Source organism: Bos javanicus, chromosome 20 (genome assembly GCF_032452875.1).
Source record: "Bos javanicus breed banteng chromosome 20, ARS-OSU_banteng_1.0, whole genome shotgun sequence".
In the NCBI taxonomy this organism is placed as follows: Eukaryota; Metazoa; Chordata; class Mammalia; order Artiodactyla; family Bovidae; genus Bos; species Bos javanicus.
Window position 1 is genome coordinate 63723971 of NC_083887.1, and position 20223 is coordinate 63744193.

The 20223-nt window shown below is 45.3% G+C and overlaps 1 protein-coding gene across 3 annotated transcripts in view; it reads left to right on the forward strand.

Annotated features, from left to right (window-relative positions):
• Window positions 1-20223, forward strand: part of SEMA5A (semaphorin 5A) — a 565637-nt gene that overhangs the window by 367308 nt on the left and 178106 nt on the right. For all 3 annotated transcript variants that reach the window (XR_009731836.1, XM_061393884.1, XM_061393883.1), the window contains 2 exons: window positions 998-1096; window positions 3028-3241. Coding sequence is in view for 2 of the 3 variants with exons in the window: in XM_061393884.1 (XP_061249868.1) it covers window positions 998-1096; window positions 3028-3241 (313 nt within the window). In the remaining variant the exon portion in view is untranslated. The remainder of the gene's footprint in view (window positions 1-997; window positions 1097-3027; window positions 3242-20223) is intronic.

Consider the following 20223-nt stretch of genomic DNA (forward strand, 5'->3'; position numbering starts at 1 on the left):
CTCCATGCAGGCTTCCCTGGTGGCTCAGATGGTAAAGAGTCTGCCTGCAATGCAAGAGACCTGGGTTCGATCCCTGGGTATGGAAGATCCCCTGGAGAAGGGAATAGCAACCCACTCCACTATTCTTGCCTGGGGAATTCCATAGACCAAGGAGCCTGGTGGACTACAGTACCTGGGGTCACAAAGAGCTGGACATGACTGAGCAAATTCCACACACAAAGACCTAGATTGTGACTTCTTCCCCAGTCTCTACCATAGAGTATCTCATCAGTAAATTCTTGCTGGCTGAATGAAGAGCTTTGTAGCTGAATGTTCCTGTACTACTTTGACCATGCCCCAGATATATATGTATGTTTTGCAACCATAAAAAATATTCACTCCCTTAGCATGGGCTTTCATCCCTCATTGTTTACTTGCTATAGTTGTATTTTACTTTTTCATGAAAAAAATCAAAACTGTTTACAGATTCTTGCCGTACACAAAGCAGTTTAAGAACTTCATCTAAAACTCGCTTTGGTTGTAATCAGAGCTTCACTTGTGACTCTCGTCTTTGGAGAGTATTCACCATGGTTTTTGAAGCTCCTGGGAAAGTTTCCTAAACTGCTGTCTCATGAGGCACTCAAGTAGTTTCCTTTATTTATTTTCCTACCATACGTCAAAGGCAATTTAGAGTTTGCACTGTTATCAGATACAACACAAAATGAAACCACATTCATCAAAAGAAGACACATGCTTTGAGATTTTAACTGAACATGTATTAATCTTCACAAATATCCTCTGTTGAGCAAGTGTACAGACGAAGGTAAACTATTTAAGATTTTTGTTGTTATTTTTTCGTCAGTATCTGAGAGGAGGTGGTATGTTGGGTTAGTAGTGGTCCGTTAACTTTTAATTTATTAAACAGACGAGACATCTTTGTATTCACCTTCCTCTTGAGCTCAGGCCTCTTAATCCCTTTTCTCGTGTTTTTTTGTTGTTGTTTGCCTTTGTTTTTCAGGAGGAATGTCAGAACTACATTCGGGTACTGTTGGTGGGTGGTGACCGGTTATTCACGTGTGGGACCAACGCTTTCACGCCTGTCTGCACGAACCGCACGGTATGGCTGCATGTGGAGTTTTGATAGATTTTAATGCCAGGAAAACCCAAACAGCCTATTAAAACACCACTTTTAAAATGTATTGCTGTTCTCCAAGGAGCTGCATTTTAATTCAAAGCATGTTTTGTCAAACTGAATAAAGACTTGATGTATTTTTTTATTACACGTTATGTAATAAGCTTGTTTAATTAAATTTAAATATTCTTTCAAGCTATTTCTACCAGCTTTTTTCTCAACAGTGACCCTAAAGATAATCCTAAACATATTCTTTTTTTCTTACCCTGCTTCATTGCAGAGATAGTGTTAAGTATTAAAATGACCTAAAATCACAATCCAAACAAAGAAAATGCAATTTAGAAATTGGATAAGAAGCATGTTGAAAAATTAAAGCAACCTTGGAGAAGGAAATGGCAACCCACTCCAGTGTTCTTGCCTGGAGAATCCCAGGGACGGGGAGCCTGGTGGGCTGCCGTCTATGGGGTCACACAGGGTTGGACGCGACTGAAGCGGCTTAGCAGCAGCAGCAGCAACAAAGAAATGGACCCCTAGGAAAAATAAAGTTATTAGCGACCCTCTTTCTCTTTCTTTTAACCCGTCATTATGAACAGGGTACTTTTCTGTATCCAGGTCTCATTCCTATAGAATTGCAGGGTTCTCAGAGCACACATGTAATCTTCCTAATTTGGGATATTCATTTGCTTTTCCTCAGGGAACAAGAAATGATAAAGAAATATCATTATATTAATTTCCTGGTTACACAATTTCTCTCAAAGGCTGAATTAATCTTCCTCTTTTCCTATTCATTATTTTCAAGTTAACATTCAGTTATTGGAAATAAAGAGAGGAGGATGATGATGATAAGAAGTGATGCTCACAGAGACAGCCCTAGGTATTGTGGCCTGTCCTACACACCTTACAACAACCCAGTCACTTCACCCTCACATCTACCCGGCCTGGTGGTTATCCTTTGGGTCATCGTTTTGTAAAAGAAGACTCTAAGGTTTAAAGAATTTAAGTAGCTTACCTGGGTCTACAAGCGTGATAAGGGCTTCCCTCGTAACTCAGATGGTAACGAATCTGCCTGCAGTGGGGGAGACCCGGGTTCAATCCCTGGGTTGGGAAGATCCGATGGAGAAGGAAATGGCAACCCACCCTAGTATTCTTGCTTAGAGAATCCCATGGACAGAGGAGCCTGGCGGGCTACAGTACATGGGGTCGCAAAGAGTTGGATATGACTGAGTGACTAAGCACACACGTGTAAAAAGCAGGCAGGGCATCTGAGCCGCTGCCTGACTCCTGTGCTCTCTTAGCTCTCAGGTGTGAGCAGAGAAGAATAGAGTGGAGATCCCCTCCTCCAGCCACCCAGACGACTTTCCTCATTCGGTGATGGTTCAGCTTCTCAAATGCAGGAGTCCTACGGGTGGACTGCAGATCACTAAGTTGCCTCTCGGAACACTAAGATCTAAAGCCTTGGAAATTTGAGCTCCGTGGTTGCTAAATGTCCACCCATCCTTACCCATGAACACAGTCTGGGCTAGTCACACCACTTTAATCCACTTTTGTGGATAAACCTGTACCTAACTTCTATAAACAGTGAGGTTGAGTTTTGTAATGTAAGTGGGCAAACTTGCATTGCCTTGTGTGTTATAAGTAGAAGTCATAAATGATAGTCTTCCTCTGTCTTTGGTGAGTATCCAACAGCCTGGGGTTCATTCTCACGGGATGATGAGAGATTAATTGCCAGATTCTCTGATGGTCCCCACAGCATATTACTCTCATCGAATATGTGGACGTCTGGCCCATGCTATGAGCCCCAGAGAGTTTATTGTATGTGCTTCATTTGCAAGTTGGGCAGATCTGATCCATTAACAGTATTAAAGGGGTTTCATGGGGGGGGATCACTGACTTTTCTCTCTTGTCCTCACTTCTAGTTGAGTAACCTGACGGAGATCCATGACCAGATCAGTGGCATGGCACGCTGCCCCTACAGCCCCCAGCACAACTCCACAGCCCTGCTCACAGCCGGCGGGGAGCTTTATGCTGCCACGGCCATGGATTTCCCGGGACGCGATCCCGCCATTTACCGAAGCCTGGGCATCTTGCCCCCGCTCCGCACCGCACAGTACAACTCCAAGTGGCTCAACGGTGAGTCTTACCCTCCCACCCGGCTTCCCATCTCACTGGTCTCTGATGCCCTCTTCCTTGGTGCTCAGAAGCAAGCTGTCACAGTTTTCAAAATAAAATGATTTCCTCCTTTTCTAAAGGAATCAAAATGTAATTTGTTTTGTTCTTGGATGTAGAAAGCCATCAGAGGGCTCATTTCCAATTAGGAAGAGAAACGATCCTCTCAACACTGTAGGACATGGTTAACATAGAGCTAATGCTGATATAAGCGTTCCTCAAACTTAAGCTGCTTTCTCATATTATTGTTTGAAGTTCAGGAAATCTGATGTCATGTCACTTATGTCTGTAGACTCATGTGCAATCTTTCTTGACTTCACTGTATCCCTAAAAAGTGAAGTTTCTAGCATTGCATGACATTTTCAGAGGACTGTGTAAAAGAATGTGTTTGGCTCTGCTGCTGCTGCTGCTAAGTCGCTTCAGTCGTGTCCGACTCTGTGCAACCCCAGAGACGGCAGCCCACCAGGCTCCCCCGTCCCTGGGATTCTCCAGGCAAGAACACTGGAGTTGGTCGCCATTTCCTTCTCTAATGCATGAAAGTGAAAAGTCAAAGTGAAGTCACTCAGTCGTGTCCGACTCTTAGCGACCTCATGGACTGCAGCCTACCAGGCTCCTCTGTCCATGGGATTTTCCAGGCAAGAGTACTGGAGTGGGTTACCATTAGCTTGACAATGTTTTTAATTAAATTTTTTATTTTATATTGGAGTGTAGTTGATTTACAGTGTTGAGTTAGCTTCAGGTATAGAAGAAAGTAATTCAGTCACACATATACATATATCCATTTTTTTTCAGATTCTTTTCCCATATGGTTTATTACAGGATACTGACTAGAGTTCCCTGTGCTATACAGTAGGTCCTAGTTGAGTATCTAGTTTACAGATGTGTGTGTGTGTGTGTGTGTGTGCTCAGTTGCTCAGTCTTGTATGACTCCTTGCTACCCCATGGACTGTATGTAGCCCTCCAGGCTTCTCTGTCCATAGCATTTGCCAGGAAAGAACCCTGGAGTGGGTAGCTATTTCCTTCTCCAGGGGATCTTCCCATCCCAGGGATTGAACCCCGGTCTCCTGCACTGTAGGCAGATTCTGAAATGAGTGGCCATATCCTCTTTCAGGGGATTTTATAGATAGTAGTGTCTGTATGTTAATCCCAAACTCCTAATTTATCCCTCCTTCTACCTTTCTCCTTTGGTAACCATAAATTTGTTTTCGAAGTCTGTGAGTCTGTTTCTGTTTGGGGAATAAGTTCATTTATATCATTTTTTTTTTTTAGATTCCACAGGTAAGGTAACCAAATTTTTTTTAAAGGTATCAAGTCTTAAAGCCAGGAGGTCAGGGTAGGTGTCATTGGAGTTGCTCACTTCAGTGGCTCGGGAATTAACAAGCCCCCAAGTCCTGTCACTGCTGTCTCTGTCTGTCAGGTTGGTCCACAGGCTGGCTGTGCTTATAGGTGCAAACTCACAACTACAGTTCCAGGTACTGCACTCAGATATCACGATATCCAGGGGAGAACCACATCCCTTGTGTCCTTTTTTAAAGACATAAGAAACTGCCAGATTTCCTTCAGTCCTGGGCTAGAACTTGGTCACTTGCTCACTAAACGAGGGGAAAGTAATTCCAGCATCCCAAATTGAAGTTAAAGTTGGCCATGTACTGAGACGTGCCAGCTGAAATCCAACCCTCTGAATATGCGTGCACTCATGTGTGAATATGGTGAAACACATACATGCACACACACTAGCAAACACAATCTTGTGTATAGATACATGCACCATATGTAATCCTTTCCCTCAAGCCTTTGTTTGATGGTTTGCATAAAGATGAGCTCTTATAACTGTCCTTATAACGTTTACTGTTCTGAGCTTTCACGTTCTACAAAGTTGTACTGACTTCCACCAATAAAAGCTCATGATGTAGATTAAAGTTTCTAGACCTCAGCACTACTGGTGTTCAGGGCCAGATAATTCTTTGCTGGGGCGGGTGGGGGGTTGTCCTGGTTATTGTAGGATGGTCAGCTACATCCCTGGCTTATACCACTTAGATACATTAGCATGACCCACCCCCTGCAGCGTGACAACAAAACATTTGTTCAGAAACTTGCAAATATTCCTCAGGAAAAATATTGCCTGTTATTGAGAAATTTTGGTTTAGAATGATCATGTATGCTATTTAGGTGTATGGGGGTTCCCCAGTGGTCTGGTGGGTAAATCATTAAATCTGCCTGCAATGCAGGAGACTGGGGTTCAATCCCTGGGTCAGGACAATCCCCTGGAGAAGTAAATGGCAACCCACTCCAATATTCTTGCCTGGAGAATCCCATGGACAGAGGAGCCTGGTGGCTTACAGTCCAAAGGGTTGCAAAGAGTTGGACATGATTGAGAAACTAAGCATAGCACAGGTACATATATAACATGAGCGTTTTGTAAAATAATACAATCAAACCAGCCATCACAGTTTGCCTTTAAAATACTCCTTTTTAGACAAAAGCATATCCTCACCCAGTTTCTTCAGCAAATAGAATGGCTCCATGTGCTTCCAAAGGGCAACGTGAATTGCTTTCCCAAACTGAAGCAGTAACCAGCTTCCCTGTATTAACACTATTTCTGTTGAACTGGTTTCAGCTGAACCTTTTGACTCTACAGATGGTCTTCTTTCTGCTCTACACATCCATCTGTGTAGCTTAAAGTTCTTTCTTTTCGTTTGTTGATTTTTCCTGTCCAAGTAAAATTCCAGTTAAAAATCAAAATAAGTTCTTCCGCAACCACAAATATTGCATTTAGACTTTGCTGCAAGCAAAGTAAAAAGTAATTAGGAGCACAGTGTCTTTCTTTTCCCAGAAGTGACACCCTGAAGAATATCTTGGAAAAATCATTCAAATTATAGCATGAGTTATAAGCACGGTTTCTTTGTATGTATTTCTAGGCGGATCAGGAACTCTGATTCTGCTAACCCTCTGGGTGGAATCTCTTCCATCTGAGAGTCAGGTGAGGGCCTAAGTAAGGACAGTCACTGTAGGCATGCGTGTCCTAAATCATAGATGACGCTATAAAACTATGGACATTGCAAATCGGCCCAAATAAATATAGTGAAGCCGCCGCTTGGCTCGCAGGGTCATCATAGCCCCCATGGCACTGAATGGCCTGCCTTCCTCAGAGAGTGATGCCCTGCCCCACTGGGAGGCCCCCACTTCTGGGCAGAGAGCCCTGAGGGCCCCAGGCTGCTGTGTGTGCAGTGGTCATTCTCTCTCTGAGTTCTCTTGGGGCACTTTGTTCTGCTGAACTCTGAGATATCGTTTCTACCTCTGGTTGGCTCTGGTTTTCTGCTCTGATTGCTCCTCCATCCAGCATGGATTCTGGTCTCTGACCCCCAGTTAGCTCTGCATCCATGGCCCCGCGGAGCCTGGACATTTATTCTCACTGACCTAGCTGGAGTCCACACTTGGCATCTGTTTGCACTTAGACCCGACGCTCTGTCTCTTTTCCTTCTGCCAAGTGCTGGAGTAATTTTCTTCCGTTACTGGAAGTTATTGCCTTACCTATCGTCCCTTCTTTTTTGCCATATCCTTAACTTTCTCACACTCTGATGATAATTGCTTGTGCATGTGCTCTGCGGCTTCAGTTGTGTCCAACTCTTTGCAACCCTATTGTGTGATATTAGTGACTTAGCAGCAGCAGCAGCAGGGACTCATTAAATGATGCTCTTATGTTCTAAGTTTTCAACTGATGGAGGATTAGGCACAGGGGTTAATAAATGACCATTAGAGAGCTGGATTTGTTTGTGATAGAGCTGAGCAAATGTACTGGAAACTCTCAGAGCTGGTACCTTAAGAAGATGCAGACCATGAGCTGCTGAATGAAGAGGAGCAGCCTTCCATGTGGGGTTGGCAGGCAGCTTCCACAGCATCAGGCTCCCATCTGGGGAAATAAAAACCCAACGTTTTAATTGAAGATGCAGTTTCCATAAACTCATTCAAAGGAAGTACAATCACAAGGTGTATTACTTGCAGATCCCAGAACCCAGGCACCAGGAGCTGGGAAAGGGCAGCCCTCCACCCCAGGTCACCCCAGGAGCCAGAAAGCAGGGTAACACGCACATGTGAACTGACAGAGTCCTTTGGGCAGAGGTCATTTAAAATGATCACAGAGCCCTTTTCTTGGGCTCAGTGATCATTTTAAAAGGTAAGTGGTGGAGACTTTGGAGGTGGAAATACCTGCCAGTCAATCAGTACTCACCCCTCAGGGAGCCGAATTGTCTCAGTTCTCAATTTCCTCATCTGCCAACTGGAGATAACTAGTCACTGGACCTGGAAGTTCTGATAATAAAATGAGACCATGTAGAGAAGGCAGTGGCACCCCACTCCAGTACTCTTGCCTGGAAAATCCCATGGGTGGAGGAGCCTGGTGGTTTGCAGTCCATGGGGTCGCTAAGAGTCAGACACGACTGAGCGACTTCACTTTGACTTTTCACTTTCATGCATTGGAGAAGGAAATGGCAACCCACTCCAGTGTTCTTGCCTGGAGAATCCCAGGGACGGGGGAGCCTGGTGGGCTGCCGTCTATGGGGTCTCACAGAGTCGGACCTGACTGAAGCGACTTAGCAGCAGTGGCAGCATCAGAGATAATAAATATTAGTAGCAAATAGCTGATTATAAATAGATGTAATGACTATGAACTCCCCAATGCCTGATTCAATATCTGACTTTAGAGCCGGAGAGTAAATACTTGTTGGCTGATTGCACCTGGGGCTGTGGTTCCTGATTGCTGACACCTACCAGCCTCCTGTCTCCTGTCTCTCCTGACTCTGACCATCTGCCTCTGAGCTTTCCCTGCTCCTCTCTGGGCTGGCCTCTCCTGGCCGTCCTGTCTTGCTGCAGCCACATCCAAGTCCCCCAGGTACATTCCTGTCACTGCCCAATCCGTGGTACCCCCAGGGGTCAACAAGACCCAAGGTCCCTGGGAGGCCATCACTCAGCTAACAGCTGCTCACATATTATGATAGGCAGAGCTCTGGTCTTTGTTTTGGACATTTTCACACTTTTTTTTTTTTTTTGGCTAACATTTCTCTGTTGAGGAAGGGAAATTTTATCAGCAGGGGAGGTGTGGAGGCTGGTACCTCTGAACCATGGTCAGCAGAATTTCTGATTTCAGATCCACTGTTGTGATTAAATTCTCTGTAGGATAATTTGCCTGTCCACAGAGGGAGTATCTTTCCATGACTGGATTAATTAAGTCATAGAGGGGACATGCATAGGGTGACCAGTACAGCAGTCACATACATTTTTCATTTGCCTCTGCCAGTCCTGTGCCAGGCGTCTTCCTTCTCAGCCTCCTGCCAAGCAACAGCCGGATACCAACCAACTCCATCTCCTCAGGCCACACCGTCAGTGGCAGTTTGGACCATGGGGGTGTTTGTTTCATTTCTTTCCTAGCATTGCTGGAACAAAGTACCACAGACTGGGTAGCTGAAAACAGAAATGTGTCTTCTGAGAGTTATGAGGGTGAGAAGTCCAAGACCAAGTTGTTGGCAGCCCATGCTCTTTATGAAGACTCCGGGGAGGACCCTTCCCCACCTCTTTAGTTCTCAGCTTCCCTGGGCTTGTGGCAGCATCACTCCAGGCTTTGCCTCTGTTTATGTGGCTTCGCCCCATGGCCCCGAGTCCTCATTTGGCCGTCTTCATTTCTTCATATGAGAACACCAATCGTATTGGATGTGAAAGTGAAAGCCGCTCAGTCGTGCCAGACTCTTTGCAAACCTGTGGACCATACAGTCCATGGAATTCTCCAGGCCAGAATCCTGGAGTGGGTAGCCTTTCCCTTCTCCAAGAGATCTTCCCCAACCCAGGGATCAAACCCAGGTCTCCAGCATTGCAGGCAGATTCTTTACCAGCTGAGCCACAAGGGAAACCCAAGAATACTGGAGTGGGTAGCCTTTCTCTTCTCCAGTGGATCTTCCTGACCCAGGGATCAAACCAGGGTCTCCTGCGTTGCAGGTGGATTCTTTACCAACTGAGCTATCAGGGAAGTCTATTGGATTAGGGGCCTACCTCATTCCAGTATGGCTTCACCTGTACTAATTATATCAGTCATGACCTTATTTCTAAATAAGATCACATTTATAGATACCAGCATATCTTTGGGCGGAGCTGGGGGTGGGGAGGAGAAGGCAATGGCACCCCACTCCAGTACTCTCGCCTGGAAAATCCCATGGGCGGAGAAGCCTGGTAGGCTGTAGTCCATGGGGTCGCTAAGAGTCGGACACGACTGAGCGACTTCACTTTCACTTTTCACTTTCCTGCATTGGAGAAAGAAATGGCAACCCACTCCAGTGTTCTTGCCTGGAGAATCCCAGGGATGGGGGAGCCTGGTGGGCTGCCGTCTATGGGGTCGTGCAGAGTTGGACACGACTGAAGTGACTTAGCAGCAGCAGCAGCGGGGGCAGAGGTGGGGATACAATGCAACCCCTAACAGTGCCCTAAACAGGAAATACTCAAATGTTGAAATCTTAAACTTTGGCGTTCCATTTTCCAGTGACACTCTATTTCTGTGCGGCCACTAAACCCTCTGGGCACTCAGTGCCCCCATCTCAGCAGTATCCTCCTCACTCTTGGCAAACAACGTTGCCTTCTTGTTCCCAGTGGGCATCAGAAGTCATCGAGGAGGGCTCAGGGGACAGTCCTCTTTGCCCAGGGCCGAGCTGGCCTGCACCTCTCTCCTCCTTCCGTGCTCCAGAGCACTGGTGAGGAGAGTCTGTCCACTTAAGCCTCTGCTTTATCCGCTGTGCATCTGTCCTCCAGCCTACGTCTCTGGGGAAGGAGTCCCTCTCTCCTAGGCAGCATTCTGATGTGGATTTCATCTCGCATATTCTCTCTCTGAATTATTCCCTCAATGGGCTGTAGAGAAACCCTGGCAACAATGAGCACTCACCCTCAGGTCAAAAGAAGTGCAAAGGATGCTCTTCAGGATGTGGGAACATGTAGAGAGAACATGAAAAGTCATGACCCTTCAGTGACCCCAGTCTCTGTGCTTCGGGGGCCCTCTTCTAGGCAAAGGGTGGCATCAAGATGACCAGGGTGATGTCCTGCCAGCCTACAGAAAGCCCTTATGAAGGACCTGTGAAGCCTCTGATCTTCCCCATTGTTCTTGTTCAGTCACTCAGTCATGTCTGACTCTTTGTGACCCATGGACTGCAGCCCGCCAGGCTTCCGGGTCCTTCACTATCTCCTGGAGCTTTCTCTAACTCATGTCCATTGAGTCGCTGATGCATCCAACCATCTCATCCTCTCCTGTCCCCTTCTCCTCCTGCCTTCAGTCTTTCCAGGCATCAGAGTCTCTTCCAGTGAGTTGGCTCTTCATATCAAAGGACTGCAGCTTCAGCATCAGTCCTTCCAGTGACTATTCAGGGCTGATTTCCTTTAGGATGGACTGGTTGGATCTCCTTGCTGCCCCTCCCAGACATCCCTTCCTGGTATAGTTTCAACAACCTGCGCTGAGCAAGCTAAGTGCCCTGAGTCTAATACCAGAGTTCCAGGCAGGAGTCTTATGTCTTCTGACACCACCAACACTAAGAGTGTCCACCAATGGGTAGCCTCCCACCTGCACCTTTGCAAGACCTGCGTGGTGGCCGCGCCATCGGCTGTCAGCAGGGGCTGACGAAGAGAGGAGAGCAAGGCTGGCTGTGGCACCTTCCTGGAGTTTCCTCTTTCCTCCCTGTGTTATCTGGCTTTTCCTGCTCTTCAGCCCTGAGTCCTCTCCTCTGCACACATGCCTTCTAGGTGCCCTTTCAGGAGGAGCATGCAACTCCCTGCATGCGACTGCCCTCCTCAATGGACTCCTTCCCACACACTGTTTACACTGTTCTGACTTCCCCTGAGTTTTGCCTTTTCCCTAATTCCTATTATTCTGTAGCTCCAGTCAGTTGTAGTTTCCCTGAGAATTGGTGGGTCCCTTTCATTCCTTCCCCATGGTCGATGTTCAGGATTGTATTCACCCCACAACACTGGAGTTCGTGGTCCTTCTCCTGCTCAAGACCCTCTTGAGTCCCCGTTTCAGCTGCAGAGAAGGTGGAGACGCCATTGGCCAGCCTCCACTGCCTGACTGTCCTCCTCCTGCCCACCCCTTGCTCCTTCTGCTTTAACCTCTTATATGCTGCACTCTGGCCCTGGCCCTTCCTCTCTGCCGGGGATCAGCATTGTCTGTGAAGGGCCAGAGAGGAAATACTTTATCGTTTGCATCCATATGGCCTTTATTGCAGCTTTTCAATGCTGCCATTGAAGCATGAGAGCAGACATGGCCATTGTGTACATCTATGCTGTATGACTGCAGCCATGAAATTAAAAGACATTTACTCCTTGGAAGGAAAGCTATGACCAACCTAGACCACATATTAAAAAGCACAGACATTACTTTGACAACAAAGGTCCATCTAGTAAAGGCTATGGTTTTTCCAGTGGTCATGTATGGATGTGAGAATTGGACTATAAAGAAAGCTGAGCACTGAAGAATTGATGCTTTTGAACTGTGGTGTTGGAGAAGACTCCTGAGAGTCCCTTGGAATGCAAGGAGATCCAACCAGTCCATCCTAAAGGAGATCAGTCCTGAGTGTTCACTGTAAGGACTGATGTTGAAGCTGAGACTCCAATACTTTGGCCACCCGATGCGAAGAGCTGACTCATTTGAAAAGATCCTGATTCTGGGAAAGATTGAGGGCAGGAGGAGAAGGGGATGACAGAGGATGAGATAGTTGAATAGCATCACCGACTCAGTGGACATGTGTTTGGTTAGGCTCCGGCAGTTGGTGATGGATAAGGAGGCCTGGCGTGCTGCAGTTCATGGGGTCGCAAATAGTCAGACACGACTGAGCAACTGAACTGAACTGAACACTGTATGCTCACAAAACTTTATTTATAACCAATGGGTAGGTCTAGGCTGCGGTCTATAGGGTGCTGACCCCTGTACTATCTGGAGAACTCTTTGCCTCAGACAGTCCATGTGGGCAATGGCTTTATTTCTATCTAGTCTTTGCTCTGATGTGCCTTCTCAATGGGACCTTGGCCCTGACCATCTTATTTGACATGACGCCCCTGCTTCATCTGGGGCTTCTCTGGTGGCTCAGATGGTAAAGGATCAGCCTGCACTGCAGGAGACCTGGGTTTGATCCCTGGGTCAAGAAGATCCCCTGGAGAAGGGAATGGCTGCCCACTCCTGTATTCTTGCCTGGAGAAACCCATGGACAGAGCCTGGCGGGCTACAGTCCAGGGGTCATAAAGTGTCAGACAAGACTGAGTGATTAATGCTTTCTCCTTCCCTCCTCCATCCAGCCCTCTTGATTCCCTTAGCTGTGTTCAACTTTGATCCTCCTTTAGTACTTGTCTCCTGTCCTCTGCTGGAATGAAGCTTCTCCAGGGGCCATTCTTATTTCCTTTGGCCACTGATGTATCCCAGATCTTTCAGCGTTAATGGGCTCATAGGAAGCACCCAATACATCACTTTTTAATAAATGAGTTAGTAGATTAGTAGTTTACATCTTTGTTTCCTCATCCATGAGTGTATGAATTCCTTGAGGGCAGCATTTAGATGGGATCAATTTCTGTGCACTCAGCATTTCATGTACTGCCTGAAATACAGTTGAGACTCCATCCATATTTGTTGAATGAGTTGGAGATAAGCACATTTCATAAGCAGCAGAAATATGAATTTTGTTGTTAACAAAGGGAACATGTCATTGTTAGTTGTAACCCAGAATTTAAAACATAGAGATTTGTATATTTGAAATGGGTGCAGGTCCGGACATTTAAAGAATCTTCCTTTACCACCTATTTCAACTCCCACTTTTAGCCATTATGTATTTCATCAGTTATCAAAGGCAGCATGATCGATTGGATAATGCTCTGGCAGAATTTGAAGCATTGAGTTATATGTTTGGTCGTATAAGTTTCAAAATCAGATTTTTCTCTCTGTGCCAAAATCACTCTTAAAGCAAATTTATGTGTTTAGTGCATTAAAATACTAGTCATTAATAACCCTTATTAAATGATTACTGTAAAGCAGGATAATAAATGTTTCATAGTCGATGCTTAAAATAGAGAAGCTGTAAAACTTGCCTTTAAGAAACTGGTAATCAAATCGGGGAAATAGTCAACCCATGAAAGGGGGGGAAATAGCATATCCAAATTAATGTTGTACAAATTGAGTTTGTGGGTTCTGAGGGAACTGCTTGCTTGCACATGGACTGAAACCTCGGAGAGAACGTGAAAAAAGAATCCATCAGTGAGCTTTATGAACTCAACATGAACATCTCACAGGGCATAATCTCACTGGGATGCAGCACCCTGCTGCTTGGAGACAGCATCTGTCTCTCTCTTGGGTTCTCCCACAATTTCTGCAGCTCCCCCATTCTCTGAGAGTCCAGCCTTGACCTCACTGTGAAGGAAAACACACTTGAAATCCATAGAGTCGTTTTTATGAGCTATTGTGTTTCTAGTTTAGAAAACTGTTTCTGTAACCATCACAAGCTCTCCTGGTTTGAAATACTTTATTGATGTTACCCACATTTAAATAGACTCTTTGAGGTCTTTAAAATACAATGATTAACCTCCTACTAATTAAAGATAATTTACTTGGAGAGAGAAAAATCCTTTCTGTGCTTAGCTCTAAGGGGGAATTGTTTCTGCTTATCATGAAGACAGGTGCTTTGTGGAGCTTGGCACTTCTTCCCGGGAGCAGACACCACTTCTTGGGGATGCAGACGTGGCTGGGATAGGGTGATCCTGTTGGGTTCCATCCTGGGGACAGTGAGATCACTTTTGGCACAATCTATAGACTGCAAGGAGATCCAACCAGTCCATTCTGAAGGAGATCAGCCCTGGGATTTCTTTGGAAGAAATTATACTAAAGCTGAAACCAGTACTTTGACCACCTCATGCGAAGAGTTGACTCATTGGAAAAGACTCTGATGCTGGGAGGGATTGGGGGCAGGAGGAGAAGGGGACGACAGAGGATGAGATGGCTGGATGACATCACTGACTCGATGGACATGAGTCTGAGTGAACTCCGGGAGTTGGTGATGGACAGGGAGGCCTGGCGTGCTGCAATTCATGGGGTCGCAAAGAGTCGGACATGACTGAGCGATTGATCTGATCTGATCTGATAGACTGCAGTCCCCAAAGGTGTAAATCTTCTGAGTTAGGCTCTCCCTGTACAGACGAGATTTGCTAAAGCGGAAAATTCATGAGTAGAACCAGAGTTCACAGAACAAGCAAAGCAAAGACAAGTAGGGCCTGAACATGGAGTCTGTTTGTTTTAGGAGATCTGTAGTGTTTATCAAGGAAAATAAGCTCGGTAAAACCCAGAACAAAAGACATTGATGTATATAGTCTGAAGCCTAGTTTTGTCATTTTATCAGACAGCATCTGGGCAAATGCTTAAAAGGGGTGTCCTTATGAACAATGGACCCTGTTCAGCAGTGCAGCTGAAAGACTAAACCCTGACCACTGACTCAAGAAGTTTAAACTTGTTAGGGTGATGGCATGTGGACTTAGAGCTTGGGAGCAAAGTCATGTGACATGAGACACAGCATGACCAAATGCCATTTTCTAGTTTTCCGGCTTAATCAAGCCAATCAGAAGGCATTGTGGGCAGATGGTCTACCTTGAGGGGGATGCATGTATCTTGGAAATAGTGTTGTAAATCAATTCTGATTATCTTTATAAAGTCAGAAAAGAGTTTAAATAAATGGCCTCCCTGCATATCATCTGCCGGTCTGTGTACCTGCTGGAGTCTCTGATACATCCAATTATTATTCCATGCACAAGGAGTGGTGACGCTGACTATTTATAACTTGCCAGGTAGATGGGAGGCTCCATTTATGTGTCTTCTGGAAATCTCTGCACAAAACCCCCCCACCACAAGGGAGATGGCACTGTCTCCATTTAGACATGAGCAAGCTGGGTCAGAGGAATCAGCCTCCTGAACCAGGGCCTCATGGCTGATGCATGTGTAAGCTAGTAATTGAAGACAGATCCTCCTCCTTCTATAGGCTCCCAGCCTCCCCTTTGGATAATTGACTTCTTGGGAAACACCACCATCATGAGCTGCCCCCATCTCTCTCCAGATGTCCAGATTTTTATGCACAAGCTGCCATGGTAGAGTGATATGGAGACAGTGGACATAGTGGCTGGTGTTTTCTGGATTGGTGAAAACTTGAGAAAGGAGGCAGAATGAGCTGGGGTTATTAAACCCAAGGCAGAAAAGTCTGTATGATTATTTAGCACACCCCTTTATGCATGCAGAAGTCTGGTAGGTGACAGGAAGGAACCAATTGTTGTGGTTGCTGCTGCTGCTAAGTCACTTCAGTCATGTCCAACCCTGTGCGACCCCATAGACGGCAGCCCACCAGGCTCCCCCGTCCCTGGGATTCTCCAGGCAAGAACACTGGAGTGGGTTGCCATTTCCTTCTCCAATGCGTGAAAGTGAAAGTGAAAGTGAAGTCACTCAGTTGTGTCTGACTTTTAGCGACCCCATGGACTGCAGCCCACCAGGCTCCTCCGTCCATGGGATTTTCCAGGCAAGAGTACTGGAGTGGGGTGCCATTGCCTTCTCCGATTCTTGTGATACTCTCTAAAAATAGTGGTGTGTTCTGTCCTGGTCCTTGAGCACTGAGTTCCTGAAAGTTGGGCAATCACAGAATCCCTTCAGGCGAATGTTGCAGGCTCTCTACTTGGCAATAAGGCATTTTTTCACCAAACTCAAGTTTGGCCACTTGCCCCTAAAGAATCCAATCCTGAGAGAGACAGGTGTTGAGTGAAAGGAAAGATAGCTTTATCGAGGAAGTCAGCAGTCCTGGGGAGAAGGTGGACTCATGTCCCAAAGAACCAACTCTCCACTCCCCATGTCTTGCTTGGAGATTTTATAGGAAAAAGAGGAGGAGAAGGTTGCCGTGTATATGGTCAGCTCAAGGACCTTCTGCTGACTGGTGGGTGTTGAGGTAAGCTGTAGTCAACATCATTGACCTTCTGGTTCCAACCGGTCTGGGGTCTCTGTGCTTGTGGGCAGCATACAGTTAACTTCTCCCATTTGGCAGGGGTTTCAGCATCTGCAAGACAGCTCAGAGGATATATCTGAGAATATTATCTCTAGCCCTGGAAGAGGAACTAAAGGTCTTTGACTTTGCCTTAATGTCATGTATGGATGTGAGAGTTGGACTGTGAAGAAAGCTGAGCACCGAAGAATGGATGCTTTTGAACTGTGGTGTTGGAGAAGACTCTTGAAAGTCCCTTGGACTGCAAGGAGATCCAACCAGTCCATTCTGAAGGAGATCAGCCTTGAGATTTCTTTGGAAGGAATGATGCTAAAGCTGAAACTCCAGTACTTTGGCCACCTCATGCGAAGAGTTGACTCATTGGAAAAGACTCTGATGCTGGGAGGGATGGGGGGCAGGAGGAGAAGGGGACGACAGAGGATGAGATGGCTGGATGGCATCACTGACTCGATGGACGTGAGTCTGAGTGAACTCTGGGAGTTGGTGATGGACAGGGAGGCCTGGCATGCTGCAATTCATGGGGTCGCAAAGAGTCGGACACGACTGAGTGACTGATCTGATCTGATAAATATGAATATATGTAAATGATGATCTATAGTTTGATGATTAGCAACCAAGTGATAGGCACATGGCAGGCATCACCCTTGACTTTTCACAATGATACTGTTGTTGTTGTTCAGGGTGCTAAGTCATGTCCAACAAAATAATACTAAGTATCGGGTATTGTTATCACCATTCTAGGTGGCTCAGGGGGTAAAGAATCTTCCTGCAATGCAGGAGATGCAGGCAGATGAGAGTTTGATCCCCAGGTTGGGAAGATCCCTGGAGGAGGGCATGGCAACCCACTCCAGTATTCTTGCCTGGAGAATCCCATGGACAGAGGAGCCTGGTGGGCTACAGGCCAGAGGGTCACAAGGAATCAGACACGACTGAAGCGACTGAGCACACATTCTAAATGGGGGAAACTGAGAACTTGTGCTGTTACATAATCTGGCCAATTCTTACTGCCAGTAGGTGGAAGTATTGAGCCATGTATACATACACCTCAATCCTATACATATGCATGTAACACACTCAAAACATACACACACAAACATGTATATCTATCCATCTATCTGTATCTACTGATCTATCGATCCATCTACCTAGTCTTTTCCTAGAAATCTTAAGGAAAGAATTTTAGTATGTCAATGTCTTTTAAACCACTTTTTACTTAATTAAATTTTAGTTTAATTATCCAATCTTAATAAACACATAGATGAAGTTAGCTTCACTTTGGAACCCTCTGCTGCACATTTCCATGTAGCTGTGATAGGGAAACAATCTTCAAAAGAAAGAGAGGACCTGAAAATCTAGGAATATGCACAGAAGTTATTTAGGTGGTAACTGATATCAAAAAATTATAGAACTGAAACCTCTGTCTCACTGAATGTCATGTCTAAATATTGTTTCCATTAGCTCCTTTATTTTTGTGAAATGGCTGGCTATTTTAAGAACTCAACCTGGCTTTATTTATGTTTCTCAAAGTCTGATCACCTTTAATATATGCATGTTTGATTACTCATTTTCATTATGTGAAGTTCTACTTGTTGTTGTTCAGTCACTAAGTTGTGTCCGACTCTTTGCGGCCCCATGGACTTCAGCATGCCTGGCTCCTCTTTCTCCCACTATCTCTGGGAATTTGCTCAAATCAATGTCCATTGAGTCAGCGATGCTATCTAACCATCTCCCTCTGTCATCCCCTTCTCCTCTTGCCCTCAATCTTTCCCAGCATCAGGGTCTTTTCCAATGAGTCGACTCTGCATCAGGTGGCCAAAGTATTGGAGCTTCAGCCTCAGCATCAGTCTTTCCAATGAATATTCAGAATTGATTTCCTTAGAGTTGAGTGGCTTGATCTCCCTGCATCCAAGGGATTCTCAAGAGTCTTCTCCAGCATCACAATTCAAAAACATCAATTCTTCAGAAGGTCTACTAAATACAAATTATTCACAAGGAAAGCAAAAGGAAATCATGAAATAAAAATTGTAGCCTTCATTTATTGGGAGGGTATTTTGTATCAGCCTTTTTCTTTCCTAGGCTGAATAGTTGTTCAGGATGAAGGAACATTCTGGATGTCAGTTGTTCAGCCCAGGGTTTTAAGCCTGCTAGATATTTTCTAGTCTGCCTTTCCCTTTGATTGCAAAAAAATTAAAACTTTGATAGATTTTTATTCTCGTAAGATTTTTATAGAGTTGGAAAATCAGAATTCCTCCCTATCTTTAATGTCCATTCTCATCGGTTTAGACAAATATTTCTATATCAAGAGCCTCTCAGTGGTCCAGTCAGTCATTAGATTGGACCACTGAGCCTGGTGCCCCTCCAGACTGGTGCAATAGGCTATGGAGCAGAGAGAAGACCAAGTGGAAGGATCCATCTGGCAGTTTAGAGTTTGGTTGTACATGGTCAGAAACCCCTCAAAAATATTGATGCTTTTGCCCTTCTTACAACTCAAGTTTATTTATATTGCTTGGGTCCCTACTCAGTGTTCACATCTTCATGACCACTATTATGTCAGTAAATGTACAAAATAAAAGTGCTTATATCATGAAACATAATTCCTCTTTTAACAAATTTGGAGAATACTCTGTAATCTGTTACTCGATATGTTTTACAAACATGAGGGGGAAAAACAGCTTCTCCATGCATATATTTGATAATAAGCTGACAAATACTTGTGTCTGTTCTTATTCTGAATTAGCAAAACTACTATTCATTTGTAGCTTGATAATGATGACGAATAAAAGACCTGTCTTTCATGCACCCACATTCACTGTAGACAGGAAGGCCACTGACTGATTTCTCACTTTTTCAGTTCACTCAGGAGTGAAAGATACTAGCTTATGGTGAATCACATTTTAACAAGAGACAGGACTTAAATAATGGAAGCGAAACAATATGCATTTTATTATACCGCCAGGTGAGATTCAAGTACTGCCTACCTCCAGATTTCTATCTCTAAAGGCAACAGCTCCTTGGCTTTCTATTTAACAGCTATCACTGCTTTTCCACTATTTTGGCAAAGGAACAGGATGTTGGCTGAGTTTTAAAAGGCTCTGGAACTTCCTGATATGACAGCAGGTCACCCATCGGAACCCATCATCCCCCTGAAGGGATGTGAGGCTGCAGGATGTGTTTCCAACTGTAGCTTAGCTCCTTGACTAAAATATCTGTAAGATGTGGTGGGTTAGAGAAACACATGACAACGTTGTTGTTTTTGTCATTCAGTTGCTAAGTCATGTCTGACTCTCTGCAGCCCCACAAACTGTAGCCCACCAGGCTCCTCTGTCCTCCACTATCTCCCCAGGTTTGCTCAAGTTCACGTCCAGTACTGCATTCCAGGTACAAATTCTTCCCTTGTTTTCCCAGTAGGAAAGAAATCTATTTGCACATTTCTATATAAAAAGCTCTATGTCACCCTATCATAAAATGGGTTAGAGTGGTGTGGAGAGACATCGGAGGTTCTCCAGGGAAAGAGGAACCCATGGGCAAGTCTGCTAGGCCTGACTCAGTACTCCTCTTTTATGAGAAATCTGGGTGAGACTGTTCAGTGGGGTGGACGATGAGCATGGATAGATGCTCTCATGATCCCTGGTGCATGTGCCCGTGCTCTGGTGGACGTCACTGGAAGCATCTTCTCCAGAATTGAGGCAAATGCTTCCCACACTATTCTTGTTTAATGAGCTCTGGGATTCTTGACTCCTTCCTCCAACTTTTCTTTCTGTGGCATCCTTGATGTCTCTGATAGCTGCAGAGTAAAGATTTATTGGAGCATCCCTCTTCCCCTCTGGTCTGTTCTCAGACCCTCCTCGTCTTGGTCCTGAGTAAAACCCAGCCACCACTGTGGTTTCTGAAACATTGCCTGGAGTTCCAAGACCT